Source organism: Typopeltis vanoorti, chromosome 5, assembly GCF_054136105.1.
Source record: "Typopeltis vanoorti isolate ZY-2024b chromosome 5, IOZ_Tvanoo_1.0, whole genome shotgun sequence".
Classification (NCBI taxonomy): Eukaryota; Metazoa; Arthropoda; class Arachnida; order Uropygi; family Thelyphonidae; genus Typopeltis; species Typopeltis vanoorti.
In genome coordinates, this window is record NC_143553.1 from 1,406,794 (window position 1) to 1,424,833 (window position 18,040).

The window sequence follows — 18,040 nt, forward strand, 5'->3', positions numbered from 1 at the left end:
TAGCATTCTCCAAACTCTGATAACCACTCAGACCTCATCACATTCCTCTCCACAAAACATGACCATTTGCAATTTAGCCATCCAAACAGTGAAGTCATCTTCCTAGGCGACAAACATCCACAATTCCAACACCACCGACTAAGCTGGACAAGAGGCAAAAATCTTTGATATAAGCAATGACCTAACACAAATTAGATTTTTTAACGATACTTGTGACATAATGATTAGAAATATATACACGTTTGCACAAGAATAATGTTTAATTTGCCAAATATTTCGATCTGAATATTACAGACCATCTTCAATTGATCATTCACACATAGAAAGAGCAGCGTGATGTCATATTGCTAAGTATTATAAGAGTAAACATTTTTAAAGTCATAATTAAAGATATTATTTCAGAAATTCATATAATAATCTTAAATAACATTAGACTAATATAGGAAATTTACAAAAAAAAAAAAAAAAAAAAAAAAAAAAAAAAAAAATGTGTTATCCTGATTAAACTTTCCCAAATTTTTGATATAGATATACAGTCATTATGATTAAAGTTAGGACGTTGAAGTAAGGTCTCCACACTTTCTTTAAATAAACGTTCAAATTTGTACCGACACATGTGTAGGAGGAGAGTCTTGGACCAAAGGATGTTGTGGCTTGTTTCTAATCCATGCTGAGCTAATCCAGATTTCTCAGGTTTGTTGTGTTGAATTGATGACTGATGCTCTTGAATTCTTTTTTCTATAGAACGTCCAGTTTGTCCAAAGTAGGAAAGATTACAATTACAAGGAACTTGATACATACCAGGTAGAGACAAGGTTGTGCATTTATCTTTAATTGAAGGAAAATGGGTGGATAATTTGTTAATAGGTGTATAAGTGGCTGTTAAATCATATTTCTTCAGAATTCTTGAAATTGGTTCTGAAATCCTGGAAATGTAAGGAATTGGAACTCGACGTATTGAATCTTTGCTGTTCTGTGTTGGATTGTAAGAATCGAAACGATATTGTGTACTCTTTTCGGAGAAGCCATTTTGTTTCATGTGATGTTTGATAGTCGAAAGTTCTTTCTATAATAAATGAGAAGTTGAACAGTTAGTTTTGGCTCGTCGGATTAAACATTTTATGATTCCTATTTTTTGACAAGGATGATGAGCAGATTCTTTGAGAATATAATGACCTGTGAAAGTTGGTTTTCTGTAAACTGTTGTTGTAAGAATACCAGAATGTGAACGGATGAGAAGGATGTCTAAAAAAGATGACTTGTTGTTTTTTTTCAATCTCCATGGTAAACTTTATACGAGGATGTAAGGAATTGATACTGCTTAAAAAAGGAAGGTAAGGAGTCTCTGTTGTGAGGCCATACAGCAAAGATGTTGTCTATATATCTAACCCAAAAGGATGGATGAGGGAATATAGATGAGAACAGGACTTCTTCTAGATGTTCTAAATAAAACTTGGCAAGAGCAGGAGAAAGTGGACTTCCCATGGCTGTTAAAGCCATGGAAGTCCATGGCTGTTCCTTCCACTTGGAGAAGTTATTCAATACACTACAGTTATATGATGTTAATGGGGCATTATATCAAGCAATACCAAGTCTTTATTTGAGTTGCAAGTCAGCAGTTAGAATTGAAGGAAGTACAGGAAGATGGTTTAATGTTAAATCTGGTGTGAGACAAGGATGTACATAGGCTGTTCAATAAGTTATAAGACTATATTTACACAGAAAACAGATTACCTTTAATTGTCATCATTTACATGGTCTTTTTCAAAGTAACTACTGTGAGACGCGATGCATTTGTCCCAACATTGCGTCCACTTCTTAAACACATGTGAAAGTGCGTTTTTTGAGAGTTCTTTCAAAACCGCCTCCGCAGCTTTTACACATGCTTTATTGCTTTCGAAATGGCGGCCTCTTAGTGGTTTCTTGAGCTGAGGAAACAGCCAGAAATCGCACAGTGCGAGATCAGGACTGTATGGAGGGTGTGGTAGGATATCTATGTTGTTCTTTGGCAAAACATCCACTACACCACCAGCAATATGTGGCCTTGCATTATCGTGGTGCAATAAGAAGCCATTCTTCAGCAATGGATGCTTCCTTTTGACGTGCTGTACAACTGTCAGTAAAACATCCGCATAGTATGAGCCGTTTACAGTATTCCCGGGTTCTACAGCATGTTGGTAAACAATGCCTTCGTAGTCAAAAAACATTATGGTCATAACTTTACCAGCCGATTTTACAGTTTTTGCTTTCTTGGGGGTAGGCGAAGACGGATGCTTCCATTCACTACTTTGTTGTTTCATTGTAGGGTCATAGTGATACAACCAAGCTTCATCTGCTGTAATGATGCGTTTTAAGAAGTTGTCGCCTTCTTGTTCCAGTCTTTCTTTCCATTCTGTGCACACATCCACTCGATGCTGCATTTGCTCCAGTGTCAAGAGTTTGGGAATTCATCGGGCACAAATATGTTTCAGTCCCAAATGTTCAGCCATGATTGAGTGAACACTTCCCACAGAAATATTCACAAAAACATGCAGCTGGCGTACTGTAATCCTGCGATCCTCCTTGATGATAATTGCTGCTGTGTTGATAATTGTCTCTGTGATGGACGTTGAAGGTCTTCCCTCACGTTCAAGATCTTACACATTTTGCCTTCCTTCCTTAAAAGTTTTATGCCAGCGAAAAACACTTGCCCTCGACATTGCTTCATCGTGGAAAGCTTCGCGTATCATGTTAAAAGTTTCCAATGCCGATTTTTGCAAACGCACACAAAATTTAATCGCATAATGCTGTTACAAGGATGCTTCCATTTCGACGACTGGTCACGGCTCGTAGGCATGTCAAAACAAGCTTGGGCTGTCATGTGACACTCTGGCACTTCAGCCCGTATACGCCATCTATCAACCTCTTTTGTTAATACAGACAGCAACATTTCTTTATTCCACAGAAATTAATATTGTGATGAGTGGTTTTGCGACAGTAAAATTAGTCTTATTACTTACTGAACAGCCCTCGTACATTATCCCCTCTGTTATTCATTATCTATATGGATCACATTATGAAGGAAAGTGGTATTAAACATGATATCAAAATTGGAGATGTTAATGTCAGCTCTTTGCTTTATGCAGACGATGTTATACTTCTCAATAAATCCACTACGAGCCTGCAAGATTCCTTGACTAAATCGAATAACTCTTGTAATAGATATGATATGAAGGTCAGCATTAAAAAGACAAAGATAATGAAAATAGGCAGAAGCACTGAAAATATCAGCTGCATTGTGAATGGAGAACATATAGAACAAGTAAAACATTTCAGCTACTTAGGCACGGTTTTTAGTAAAGATGGTAAATTAAATATGGAAATAGACAACAGAATCAAGAAAGCTGGTATGGTAGGAAGGCAAATGAATAAATTTATATGGAATAAGAGAGAAATTAGTCAAAACACTAAATTAGCTGTATACAAGACAGTGTTCAAACCAATTTTAACTTATGGATCTGAGAGTTGAGTCAGAAGTAAAATACTTGACCAAAGACTAGAGACCGCAGATATGAGAGCCCTGAGAAAGATTAGAGGCATTAGATGGCATCAATGACAATACCATATTAAAAAAGAGGATATTAGGAAAGAACTTGACATTGTCAGCATCCAGGAGTGTGTTAGCAGAGCTAATCTCAGGTGGTATGTCAACTTAAACAGAATGGGAGAGGAAAGATTAGCAAAACTAGTGTTCTCTGCCAGATTGGCAGAAAAAAGACCCAGAGGAAGACCAAGATATAGGTGGATTGATACAGTAAAAAGTGCCTTAGACTATAGAAATATAAGATCTGATAATGTTGGAGTCTTGACAGGTAAAAGACTGATTTGGAGGAAAATTGTAGATAGGAAGTTGGTAATGATATAATTTTTCATGTAGTACTATCATATCCTGTACACCACCTTGAGGGTATATATCAGGAATTTGATGATGATGATGATTGTCTTGTTATTGCTGACCTTCATACCATATCTATTACAACAGTTATTCAATTTAGTCAGGGAATCTTGCAGCGGATTTATTTAGAAGTATAACATCATCTGCATAAAGCAAAGAGCTGACATTAACATCTCCAATTTTGATATCAGATTCAATACCAATTTCCTTCATATGATCCATATAGATAATGAATAACAGACGGGATAATGTACATCCTTGTCTCACACCAGATTTAACATTAAACCATCTTCCTGTACTTCCTTCAATTCTAACTGCTGACTTACAACTCAAATAAAGACTAAGTACTGCTCGATATAATACCCTATTGGCACCATATAACTGTAGCATCAGTTATATAATGAATAGCATCAAGAAGATATTCATTATATCAATAATGAATAGCTTCTCTCTTGGCACCTTGTCATATGCCTTTTCCACATCTACAAAACTTAAATACAGATCTTTGTTATATTCCCATGATTTCTCAACTATTTGTAGTAAAGTGAAAATCTGATCCTGACACCCACTGTTTGGCCTGAAACCAGCTTGTTTTCACCAAGCATTTCTTCCACAATCTTTCTCAACCATTTTTCTAGTATACTTCCATAAAACTTACCAGGAACACTCATTAGAGAAATACCTTCGTAATTCTCACATTGTTTTTTTCCCTTTTAATATATGGGTACTATGAAAGCTCTACTCCAATCATCAGGAATTTTTTCCTGTGATCTATGCAGTGCAGTCATTGTAAAACTTATATACCTCCATACTTCAGCATTTCTGATCGAATATCATCTACTTCAGCTGCCTTTCCACATTTCAGGCCTTTGATGGCTTTTTCTACTTCAAGTATGTATATGTATTCCTGACTGCATGCCTGTTGCAGTATTTTTTACGACTGTGCTATCACTGATTGTTTCATTTAGCAATTTTTCGAAGTAATTACTCTAACTTCAAGGATATCTTTTTCTCCAATTTTGATGTCACCTTTTTCATCTCTAATTCCTTTTACAGCATTCTTTCCTCCATTTGTGAGCTTCTTCAACAACCTCCAGAATATCTTGAATATTTATATTTATGTTTTTACCAAAGTCTTCCCATGACTTTTGTTTAGCTAGCACAACAACCACCTCCAGAATATCTTGAATATTTATATTTATGTTTTTACCAAAATCTTCCCATGACTTTTGTTTAGCTAGTTTTACACAGTGTTTAGCTTTCTTACATTTGTCTCTGTACTCTCTAAGAGCACAAGCAGACTTATTTGCCAGGAACTTTTGATATGTTCTCTTCTTTTATTTCACAGCCACTTTAACTTCCTGTGTCCACCATGGAGTTCTGATTTTTCTATCCTTGCAGACAATCTCACCACATTCCTATCTAGCTGAATCAATCAATGTTTTCTTCAGGATTTGCAACGCAATCTCCAAGGTGTGGTTCCTTGGGATTCTCAAACTCTTTCATTTTTTCTTGAATAATGTTTGTGTATTTCAGTCTACAGTTCAAGTGTGAGAGTCAATCAACTTTCATTCACTTTAATTTCAAATCCTCTGTACACTCTGGTGTCCTGCACCAGGGAGAAAACATCACCATCAACAATAACATAGTCAATGAGACTTTTCTTATTATTGCCTCTTCTCTCCTTGTGAATTTGTGCACATTGTTATGTTGGAACATTGTGTTAGTAATAACCAGTCCATGGATTGATAGGCACAGTGGAGGCAGTGAGTGTGTTAGAATTGGAAGATGTAGCATTGGACTTCTGCTTTTTGCAGATGACCTAGTCCTGCTTAGCTCTTCCACAGATGACCTTCAGCAGACCCTGGATAGGTTTATAGCTGTTTGTGCAGAAGCTGGAATGAAGATTAATGTGGCCAAAACTGAAAAACTTTCAGTCTCAAGACAACCATCCCAGTGCACTCTACATGTGAGTGGAGTCCCACTGAGGCAGGTGGAGAAGTTTAAATACCTTGGGTCCATATTCACGAGTGATGGAAAGTGGGACGAAGAGCTGCATACTCGGATTGGCTCAGCAAGCGCAATATTGCAGGAGCTTGTTTTCAATACAGTCTATGTCCCCATCCTCACCTATGGTCATGAGAGTTGGGTAATGACCAAAAGAATGTGGACACGAATCCAAGCGGCTGAAATGAGGTTCCTTCGAGGGGTTGTGGGGCTGACAAGACTTGACAGAGTCAGAAGCTCTGCAATCCGGGAAACCCTGAATACTCAACCGATGCTTCTCCATGTTGAGAGATCACAGTTACGTAGGTACAGGCACCTGGTCAGAATGACACAAGAGAGGCTCCCCCAACAGGCCCTCTTTGCCAAGCTAGAGAGTGGGAGGCCAAGGACTTGCTGGATAGATTATATTCCAAACCTTGGGTGGCCATGTTTGGGAGTCCCACAAGGACACCTGAGCTTGGTGGTGGAAGATCGTGACCATTGGAAGTTCATCTTGCAGCTGCTGCCCCCACAACCCAGTTAGGAAAGGTGGGCCTTGAAGATGAATGAATGAATAACCAGTCCATGTCCTGAGCAGAAATCCAACAGGTTTTTGCCATTATTATTAGGTTCGCTCTTTTCTCCAAATTTTCTCAAAATATTATTGTATGTCTGACAATCATTTCGTACTCTGCTATTTAGATTTCCAACAAGGACCAACTTTTCCTTTTTCATTTTGTCAGCTGCTTTCTCTAAAGTCTCAAAAAATTCCTCCACCACTACCTTAGTAGAACTTTCTGTGGGACCACAGGCACAAATAAGTCTCAATGTCGAGTTCCCCATTCTGATATTTGCCCATATCGCTCTACTTGAGACTGCCTGCCATTCAAGATTAGCCCCATATTTAGCATTGAATATTATGGTCACACCTTCTTTTCCTTGATTGTCATTGTCTGAATATAACATTTTGTATTTATTGCTCAGAAAGATCTCAGCAGTTTTTGTCTTTTTTGTTTCAGTCACCCCTATTATGTTGAACTGGTACTTATCCAATCCTCAGCTAGCTGGAATTTCTTTGCCATTGAGGCTTCTTATGTTGATAGTACCAATCTTGAACTCTGGTGATGTTGAGTTGGGGCATGTTTTAGGATAAAAATTCCACCCTTTGTTTGTGTTAATGTTTCTCAGTCTTCTATGAGGATATCACCAGGCATCAATAATAGAAAAAAATCCAAGAAAGAAGACTGTGATAGTTTGGCCATGTGACCTGATAGATTACCAACTAAAGCACTGTATATAACAATGGAAGGTAAAAGATCCAACGGGCAGCCCAAAATTAGAAATGGGTAGACAAAATAAAAGAGAACCTGAAAACCAAATCACAACAAAGGACACCAAACTAGACAGAATTGTTCCGACTCTCCAGGGACAGACAGAAGTGGAAAGAGTTCATTTGGCCTCATCATCATCTATATAGATGATGGAAGAGAGAAGATGTTACTAGTCGCCTGGGTGGTCAAAGCTGGAAAAGGAAATCAAAGACCAGGAGTCGGTGCTGGGGAGCAATATTGTCAGATGGAATGACCGTGAAATCTATCACTAGTTTCCTGCCTCTTCTCCGTATCATCCAATAATCAATTTGTGTTTCATGACAACCACTGTAATAGGTGATGAGCTGGGATTGGCATTTCCTGAAAATTGTCAGTGGCAGATCACATGCTTCATTGCATACCAAGATGTGTTCACTTCCATCATTGCATGCGCCACATCCAGAACCAATAGGTATGGTCAAAACCATCTTGGGAATGGCCAACATGGTCATTTAAGTCTCCAATAATCAGTAGTTCAAATTTGGCATTGATGGTGGATGAATGTTTCCAAATTGGTCTAAAATTTGACATGCTCCTTAGGAGAAAAAGATCTTTAGTGAGTATCTAAAATAGTTGCACAATGAGAGGGATAAATCTTACAACAAATGTTTTAATCAAATTCCTATTTCAGATATAATATCATACAATCTGCCAAGAACACAAATGGTTAAAACAGTCTGCTCTGAAAGCAATGGTTAATGTATTTATACTTGTTTGTCAATAACAATAGAGAAGAGGCTGATGCAATTTACTAAATCAGGTAAATAGTTTTGGAAAATAGTAGATAAAAATATATTTATCATATGCTGTTAATGTGCTAGTATCTCTGTTTTGCAGATGATAAAAACCACATATTATCTGAATTTCTTGCAAACTTTTACTATCCTATAAGGATGAGTATTTGGATAAGTACTTCAAAGTAGTATTTAAAAAACATACCTCAGACATTCCATGAACCTTCTCATCCCACTGAAAGTCTGGAGTGATAGTCAATTCTACACGTAATGTTGATCGAATTATTGGTTGAATATGAGCAGAAAGCTCAAGCTTTGGAAACTGATGAACATACTTATGCACTGTTTTACCCATTTTAGGCATTCTAAGCAATTCTGCAATCTCATTAGGTCCCAAGTCATATAAGCGTTCCCAAGAAATGCTTTTCTTTTCAATTTTCTTGACAACTTCATCAGGAATTTTCTTGAATTGTCGTAAAGGAGACATTGATTGCCACCTAAATAAACAAAATGGTTCTATCATTTGGATGACTGGTAGTATTGAGTAATTCCATACATAATAACCTGAGTTGTGATGGTCAAAAAAAATTTAATTCTCTTTGTGGGGTTTTAAAAACTAATCTCAGATGTGAATTCAATGATCATTAGAGGATGGAAATGAAATGAGAAGTTATTTTGTAAAAAAATAAAAAAAATAAAAAAAAAGTTATAATCTATTTTTTAAAATGGATGGCAGAAGAAATGGCTCACCTTACCATTTAGTATTTATGGGAGAGGCTTCATATTCAAGACCATATGACATGGAAACATAATAGAACAATCTATAAGGTTTAGCTGACAAGAAGATTAAGGAGAAGATGGTCATATTCAATTGAGGATATGCTGTGAACTGCATTTGAAGTTTATAAAACATTATTTATGTAAATAAGGCTTCACCACAAGCAGAATTTACACTACAAATAAAGCAGTGCAATTAATGGGATGATATCACTATTCAAATGACTAAGCAACAAAAAAGTTGCTCACTTCATCTAATCAACAATTATAGCCATGAATTCAATGCAAAAGATAATATGTAAAAAGTTAGACAAGGAAAGCAATTCATGAAAAAGAGGAGAATATGGGTGGGTGGGGGGGGTAGCAACAATACTGTGATACACATTAAGAGCAGTAAGGCATCGCTAAAAATGATTGATGACAGGGCAAAGTGCATATACACATTATCTATGTACAATTAATGATTAAGAAGACATCCCAGTGCATATAGAGAAGGAGAGCAATATTATCACAATGAGACTGAATCTGTGTATATCAAAGAGTTATGAGACTAACTGTTATCACAAAGTGCACCATCCCATTAGACTGGGGTGCCTATAAAGCAGATACAATTGTCTGTATGGGCTGGCCTAGTTACCCCAGTGTTAACATACTGGTTCTCCTACCAAATGGCTGAGGGTTTCAATCTTGCCATGACACAAACAGTAGTGGTTGTCTTTAGGTAGCAGATAAATTTCATTGTACAGTGTGAGATTGTTCCCAATCAACAGAAGTCTGAAGTGGCTTGAAAAAGTTCCATGTTTGGTCTCTAAGCAGGGTTTCCAGACTATGTAAAAAATACATAAATAATAAAAAAATATATATTATAAAATTTCTTGGTATCTTTAACATACATACATACATACATACACACACACACACACATATATATATATATATATATATATGAAAGAATGATCATTAACTCAGTTAACATACATTTTTATGAAGAATTGAATGACTAGAACCAAGATTTAAGTAAAAAGGTTTTAATATAAAAACACAACTAGTTTCGGCCTGTAACAGCCTTCATCAGGTGACATTATAAAAGAAAGAAAAAAGAAAAAACACTAAACACTGAAGGTTAAAAGACTATGAACAACAGTCTTTATACATAATTAGCATGAAAACGTTGTGGTTGTATTTAAAGGTGTTCTTTTGTTCGTTGTATTGTTGGGAGAGTGCATGCTTGCAGCATCACGTGAACGTCAGTACATGATTACAGTTGAATGACTATCTGGGAGGTTGTAGCTCAAGTTATTATTTAGATGAACAGGACTGAAGATGATTTCTCTAGATTCCACAATTTTTCTCTCTAGTTCATCATTGCAACGGAAGATGTTAGTAGATTTTTCCCAGCAGACTTTGGTTTTCATCATTGGATTAGCTGAGAAAAGGATGACTTGATAATGCACTGGCTCACTGTCTCTTGTAAGTAATGTCCCTCATGTGTTCTTCCATACACAATTCGACAGATTTGTCTGTCTGCCCAAAATAAGGAATATCACAATCATACAATATTTTATATACACCAGGGTATTTGAGTTGACGATGACAAGGTTTTGGGTGGCTTATTAAGAAACGGATCTTTGGAAGTGGAGTGAACAAGGTTCTGATATTGTATTTTCTTAGAACTTTTGCTATTTTATGTGAAACTGTACATATGTAAGGAATATATATATATATTGCCTTTGAATCTATTTGTTTCTTCTGAGTGATGTCTAGGAGGATTAAGAAGGAATTTTTCAATGATATATAGAAAGCCCACACATGCCAACAGATATGTGCATAGTCAGTCCCATCACTTCCCTCCTCATAAGCTTGGAATAATTTCCACCTTGGGACATAGAGCCCGTTCTCTTCTGGATGACCCAAATGAACTTCTTACAGAAATAAACCATCTGAAAACTTCTTTCGAAGTTAATGGATATTCCAAGAGAATCATTGAAAAATTCCTTAAATAGCAAAAGTTCTAAGAAAATTCTTAGAACTCCTGCGCTCTTGGAAGCTGGCTCTCCATTTCCGCCAATGGGATGATTCCAGGTCGGCCGTAGAAGTCATGAAAGGCTTATTGAGGTTCGCAAGGCAGAGCTAGCTATCTCTTCATAACAGAATAGCTAAGCTACACTGAGTGACCGATGATATAGATGTGTTCCTGTGGTTCCAAAGAAAGACCAGAACGACACATCGACTTGGAGAACCTGATCATGCTGCTATCATAAGTGACCCGAAGAACGGTAGCCCACAAAGGTGCCTTGGTGTCCAGACAAGGCTGAAGACAGAACAGAAAGTCATTCCATGGGATGGTAACGTTAAAGTATCTGATTTTCAATTAAAGATATGCGTGAACTCTGTAGGTTAATTTATGAATGGATAAGTTGTAGAGAACTTTAGCGATTATCCCATTTGGCAGTAACCTGTCACTGTTTGGAAGAATGTTTCCCTAGAAAGGATCTGTATGTGAAATAACTTTGATATATTGTGAGAGATGATTAGTGACCTTGGTGATTGATGATAAGATAATTTAAGCTGGAAAATTATAGGTTTATAGGAACTGGTCCAAGTTATGATTTATGTATTATAGCGTTAGTATTGATATCAGAATTTTGCTAGGAAGGTGATTAAGTTAATCATGTACCTTATATTTTTCATGTATATCTCTTAAGCCTTAATAAATATGTTTTATATCATCTGCCTGAATCCAGCCGATTTTATAAATTCAAATAGCCACTCATAAAATTACTAACAAACCTAGCGGGAGGGACATATGAAGGTAGTTTAATCTTTCAGGCCACGACTGCATGTAAAACAAAGAGAAGTGAGAATAGTTAGATTAGAGTTTGAAATTTTATTACTGTGTATTATTCTGAGATAGCCACCTTGGATAAGAGTCTTATCTATCCTCTGTATTGGCTGGTGCAGCAAAAAAAATAAATTTGTCAATATTTAACCGGCGGACTGTCTCAGAGGACATAACTTTAGGGCCTTGTCCCATACATAGACAAAGCCCTAATGAATGAATGGATTACACGTGACAAAATTTTGGGAGCGGCCTGAATCATGGTTTGTTTAAGAAAAAGAAAGTGATAGCTGATTTATTTAACTTATTAGAAAACTATTACAGAAGCCAGAAAGGAAGTAACTGTATGGGAGGGTGTAGAAAACAGTGGTAAAGACAATAGCAAATAGGAATATACAAAGTAGAAGCAAATATAGATATAACAATGGTCCACTGGATTGCTGCACATTATCTTTCAATTGGTGTCAACATGGAATAATCATCTTCATCTCATGTTGACACTTTTCTCCTATGCAGCCAGCCACATTTCAACAGGATAATGATGCAATTCATTGAGCAACTGTTGTCATCCAGTGGTTTGGGGAACATGAGGGCGAGGTGTCCCATCTTCTATGGCCATTTCAATCGCCAGACTTAAAACCCATAGAACATTTATGGGGCATTTTGGAGTGAGCTCTCAGGCAACATTTCCCACCTCCAAAGAACAAAGGCAAATTGATCCAGTTACTGTAAGACGAACGGTGTAAAATTTCTCCTGTTAAGTTCCAAGCACCGACAGAATCTCTCCCTCAAAGAATACAGGCTGTACTTGACATCCACAGCAGACCAATGTCACATTAATCAAAATGTCACTGTTTCCATTTTTTTGTCCATTGTCTATATATATATATATATATATATATATATATATATATGAAAATGAAAAATTCTAAAAAAGATCCTTAGCCCACCCACACTACTAAATATACTATAGGTTTATAATGTTTTGTTGGTGGGGCAGACGAAAAAATAAAGCAATGTGAGTTCGTTAATGCGGATGGCCCTACCATTTAATATTAAGAGTGAATCTCCTTTAACAAAGTACAAGCAATTGGTACTCTGTTCTCTTTTGTTTCTCTCTGACCAGCAGAGAGAAACAAAAGAGAACAGATTACCTATGAACGCCCCCCCCCCCTTCATGCATGATATCTACATGCTGATATATCCAGAATACAAGTATTCCAGAGACATGTAAATACATGAAGACAGGAAAAGAAATGATTCAGATTGGGGAATGAAGTGGCTACTGCCATGTTCAGGCTCCAAAGTAAGTCTCCAATTTCTATTCTCCTTTTTTTCTCACATGCAATGCAGGTGATGGGTCTCACTGGGAATGCTCGGCACATTGTTAATTAATGATTTAGAAAGCCAGGGAGTGTACAAGAGCAAAGTAGTTCATGTCAACTGCTAATTATTACACAAGACCAAACCTGGTGGTAATACATTTGTAGATCTCTCCAAATACCCGATGAAGAATTCTGCTGCTACTTGCTCTGCTAGGTTATGCTTAGAAGGAATCTGGATATAGCAGCATGCCAGGGTCACTGTTACGGCTGTGATGGGACAATTTTGGATTCTAGTCCAACATGGCATCTTGAGCAGAGCCATGTTTATGAATGAGTCTTTTGTCCTCACACTTTGCTACTCTACAACAATTTCCATAATAACCAAGTCATCTGTCAATTACATCACAATAAGATGTTAAAAGTATATCTGTGCTTTATTTTAAAAGGATATTAGAACAGACAGCATGAGTTCTTTGCAAATATGGCCTTTATACTATCTTCAAATGAGTCTGAAAGCTGCTATCTCTCTTCCTAATATAGACATGTTACTTTCCTTTTATGAGGGATTTACCATGGCTTGTTGCTTCTGTCACCTGTTCCATTTTGGATAACCTAGCACATCAGGTAGGTTTAACTAGGTTTAATTATAGTACATAAAGTATTTTGATAAACCTGGACTAATATCCTCTGATTTTCACACTAAACTAAACCTACCAGAACCAATAAAAAGAAGAATTTATGTCTATTAATATTTGTATTTTCCTAAAGACCTGGGAGACACCATCACAAATCTGAGAAGTGATTACTATAAATTGTTACAAGCATTTTTACTATGTAAGTTTTTTAATTTATTGTAAATCATGTGTGTGTGTGTGTGTATATATACACACACACACTATCTTCATATATATATATATATCTATGAATCAAATTATTATATATATATATATATATCTATGAATCAAATTACATGACGACATTGATATATGTTATATGTTACATTATTATATGTCAATGATTGACAGTAATTGCCAAATTACTGTCAATCATTGACAGTAATTGCCAAATATTTTCAAAACATAATTTTACTCTTAAAATCTTTCATGTTGTACCATCATTTTATATATTGGTTTATGCTTTATGCAGGTGATGTTATACTTATAAATAAATCTGCTACAAAGTCTGCAAAATTCCCTGACTAAATTAAATAACTGTTGTAATAGATATGGTATGAAGGCCAACAATAAGACAAAGACAATGAAAATATCAAATGCACAGTGAATGGAGAACCTATAGAACAAGTAAAACATTAAAGCTCCTTATGCACAATTTTTAGTGAATATGGTAAATGAAATATGGAAATAGATAACAGAATCAACAAAGCTGGTATGGTAGGAAGTCAACTGAATAAATTTATATGGAACAAGAGAGAAATTAGTCAAAACACTAAATTAGTTGTATACAATACAGTGTTCAAACGAGTTTTAACTTACGATCTATGAGCTGGGTCAGAAGCAAAACATTGGACTAAAAACTAGAAATCGCAGATATGAGTTCTGAGAAAGATTACAGGCATGAATGGTCAGATGGCATCAATGGCAATATCATATTAAAAGTGAGGATATTATGAAAGAACATAACACTATTAGCATCCAGGAATGCATTAGCAGAGCTAATCTCAGGTGGTATGGTCACTTAGTGTTCTCTTCTAGGTTGGCAGGAAAAAGACCCAGAGGAAGTCCAAGATATAGGTGGACTGATACGGTAAAAAGTACCTTAGAAGATAGAAACATAAGATCTACTAATGTTGGAGTCTGGACAGGTAACAGACTGATTTGGAGAAAAATTGTAAATAGGAAGTTAGTAATGATGTAAATTTTTCATGGAGTACTATCATATCCTGTACACTCCTTGAGGGTACATGGCAGGAATTTGATGATGAATATTTTACTCTTCTCCTTTTTTCATCATCATCATCAAATTCCTGACATTTACCCTCAAGGATTGTACAGGATATGATAGTACTACATGATGAAAAATTTACATCATTACTAACTTCCTACCTACAATTTTCAGCCAATTCAATTTGTTACCTGTCAAAGCTACAATATTGCCAGATCATATATTTATATATCTATCTTCTAAGGCAACGGTTGGCAGGAAAAAGACTCCTCTGGATCTCTTTTTCCAGTCAACCTGGCAGAGAACACTTGTTTGACTAATTTTTCCTCGCCCATTCTGTTTAAGTGACCATACCATCTGAGTTTAGCTATGCGAATGCATTCCTGGATGCTGACAATGTCAAGTTCTTTCCTAATATCCTCGTTTTTAATATGATATTGACATTGATGCCATCTGTTCATGCCCCTAATTTTTCTCAGGACTCTCATATCTGTGGTATCAAGTCTTTGATCAAGTGTTACACTTCTGACACAGCTCTCAGATCCATCATTATCATCATCAAATTCCTGACATGTATCCTCAAGAGGTGTACAGGATATGATAGTACTACATGACAAATTTACATCATTACTAACTTCCTGCCTACAATTTTCCTCCAAATCAGTCTATTACTTGCCATCATCATCATACATATCAAGGATTTAGGCCTAGTATGGCCTGTTCCGGCCTTAGAAGTCATCGTTGAATGGTTTAAGAGGACGTCCTGGTTTTCTTTTTCCTAATGGCTTGTACTTTAAGGCTTGTTTTGGTAATCTTTCTGTTTCCATTCTTTGAACGTGTTCCATCCATCTATGTTTATATTTTTTTAATTTTTTCAATTACTGGTTCTTGGTTTAATTCTTTCATAATATCTTCGTTTCTTTTGTGATCAAATAGGGTATACTTTGCAGTTTTTCTCATAAACTTCATTTCTGCTGTTGTTAATTTTTGTTTGTCTCTTTGTTTTATTGTCCAGATTTCACTTCCATACATTAGGACTGGTAGGGCTAATGTATTGTATACTTTTAGCCTGGTTTGTTTTTGAACTAGGTTTGGTTTAAATATAGAGTTAATTACTCCTGTTATTTTTAAATATTTTGCAATTTTTATGTTTATATCTTTTTCATTTTCATAAGTGATCATACATCCTAGGTAGTTAAATGAATTCACCTGTTCTAAGATCTTGTTATCTAATACTATTTTAGTTCTTGCTGGATCTTGTCCTTTAAAGGCCATAGTTTTTGATTTTTCCGTTGATATTATCATACCATAATCTTTGGATATCTCATTTAGATTTAAAATAGCTTTCTGTAAGTTATCTTCAGAATTTATAATTATTATTTGGTCGTCTGCAAAGAGGAGAGTGTTTAAGTTAACTGTAGGTGAAAGTTTAATTCCTTGATGTAAATTTTTACTCCATTTTATTATTATTTCATTTAAGTAGATATTAAAAAGAGTTGCTGAGAGGGGACATCCCTGTCGGACCCCTTGGTTTATCTCTCTTGTATATGATAGCTCCTGATTTAATCTTATTTATATTTGATTATTTTCATATATACTTGTGACAGCTTTTAGGATATTATTTGGTATTTGTCTTTCTTTTAATATGTTAAATAATATGTTTCTTTTGACTTTGTCAAATGCTTTTTCAAAGTCAATAAATGCAATATGTGTTTCTAAATTATATTCTCTTCTTTTCTCTATTATTAATTTTAGGCAGAAGGCTGGGTCAATACATGATCATCCTTTTCTAAATCCATTTTGTACCTCTAGAATAAAGTTTTCGGAATATTTCATTAGTTTGTTATTTAAGATTATGCTGTATATTTTGTAACATGAATTTAGTATACTGATACCTCTATAGATTTTAGGGTCATCTCTATTACCTTTCTTAAAGATAGGAATCACAATTGCTTTTTTCCATTCTATTGGGGAGATACCAGTTGAGTAAATTTTATTTAAAAATAATAAGAGTCTTCCTTTGAATCTTGTTCCTGCGTATTTATATAGTTCTGAACCTAGCTTATCTTCTCCAGGTGATTTTCCGTTTCTTGTTTCTTTCAGGCTGATTTCTAATTCTTCTTCAGTTATTTCCTTTTCATCTTCGTTAATTGTTTTCCAGTTGTCTTTTTTAAGATATTTGTCTGTCCACAGTTCTGTGTAGTGATTTAGAAATTCTTCTAATTTCAATTCAGTGTTTAATTTTATGTTTTCTTTGGTATCTGCATTTAGGTGTTTAAAAATCTTATATACATTGGGTCTTATTTTATATAAATCATGTTCTAAATTAGAAACAAATTTATTCCATGATTCTCTATGTCTTTTTCTGACTTCTCTTTTAGCTATGGCTCTTATTCTTTTATATTCTATTTCATCTTCTAATCTTTTACTGCTTAACCATTTGTGATAGGCTTCTTTTTTCTTTTTGATTATTTCTTTGATTGTATCATCCCAGATCTTCAGTTTTATTCTTTTATTGAATTTTTTTGGTCTTTCCTAAGCTTTCATTTGCTGCTGCATTTAGTATCGTTTTTATATTAAGCCATTCTATTTCTATTTCTTCATTTTGTTTTATTTTATCTAGATACTGGTTAATTCTTTGTTCATATAGCCATTGTACATTTGTGTTGTCATTGTGTCTATTACTTGTCAAGACTCCAATATCATTATCAGATCTTATATTTCTATCAATTAAGGCACATTGTACTGTATCAATCCACCTATATCTTGGCTTCCTCTGGGTCGTTTTCCTGCCAACCTGGCAGAGAACACTTGTTTTGCTAATCTTTCCTAGCCCATTCTGTTTAAGTGCCCATACACCACCTGAGATTGGCTATGCTAATGCATTCCTGGATGCTGACAATGTCAATTTCTTTGCTAATATCCTTGTTTTTAATATGATATTGCCATTGATGCCATCTGTTCACGCTTATCTTTCTCAGGACTCTGACTCTCATATCTGCAGTCTCTAGTATTTGGTCAAGTGTTTTACTTCTGACCCAGCTCTCAGATCCATAAGTTAAAACTGGTTTGAACACTGTCTTGTATACAGCTAATTTAGTGTTCCGACTAATTTCTTTCTTATTCCATATGAATTTATTCAATTTACTTAATACCATACCAGCTTTGTTGAT

General features: G+C 35.5%; 1 protein-coding gene across 1 annotated transcript in view; it reads right to left on the reverse strand.

Moving 5' to 3' along the window:
• Brr2 (U5 small nuclear ribonucleoprotein l(3)72Ab) overlaps positions 1-18,040 on the reverse strand; it is a 486,889-nt gene that overhangs the window by 213,657 nt on the left and 255,192 nt on the right. The window contains exon 24 of the mRNA XM_090392214.1: positions 8,230-8,521. Within this exon, the coding sequence (XP_090248340.1) occupies positions 8,230-8,521 (292 nt within the window). The remainder of the gene's footprint in view (positions 1-8,229; positions 8,522-18,040) is intronic.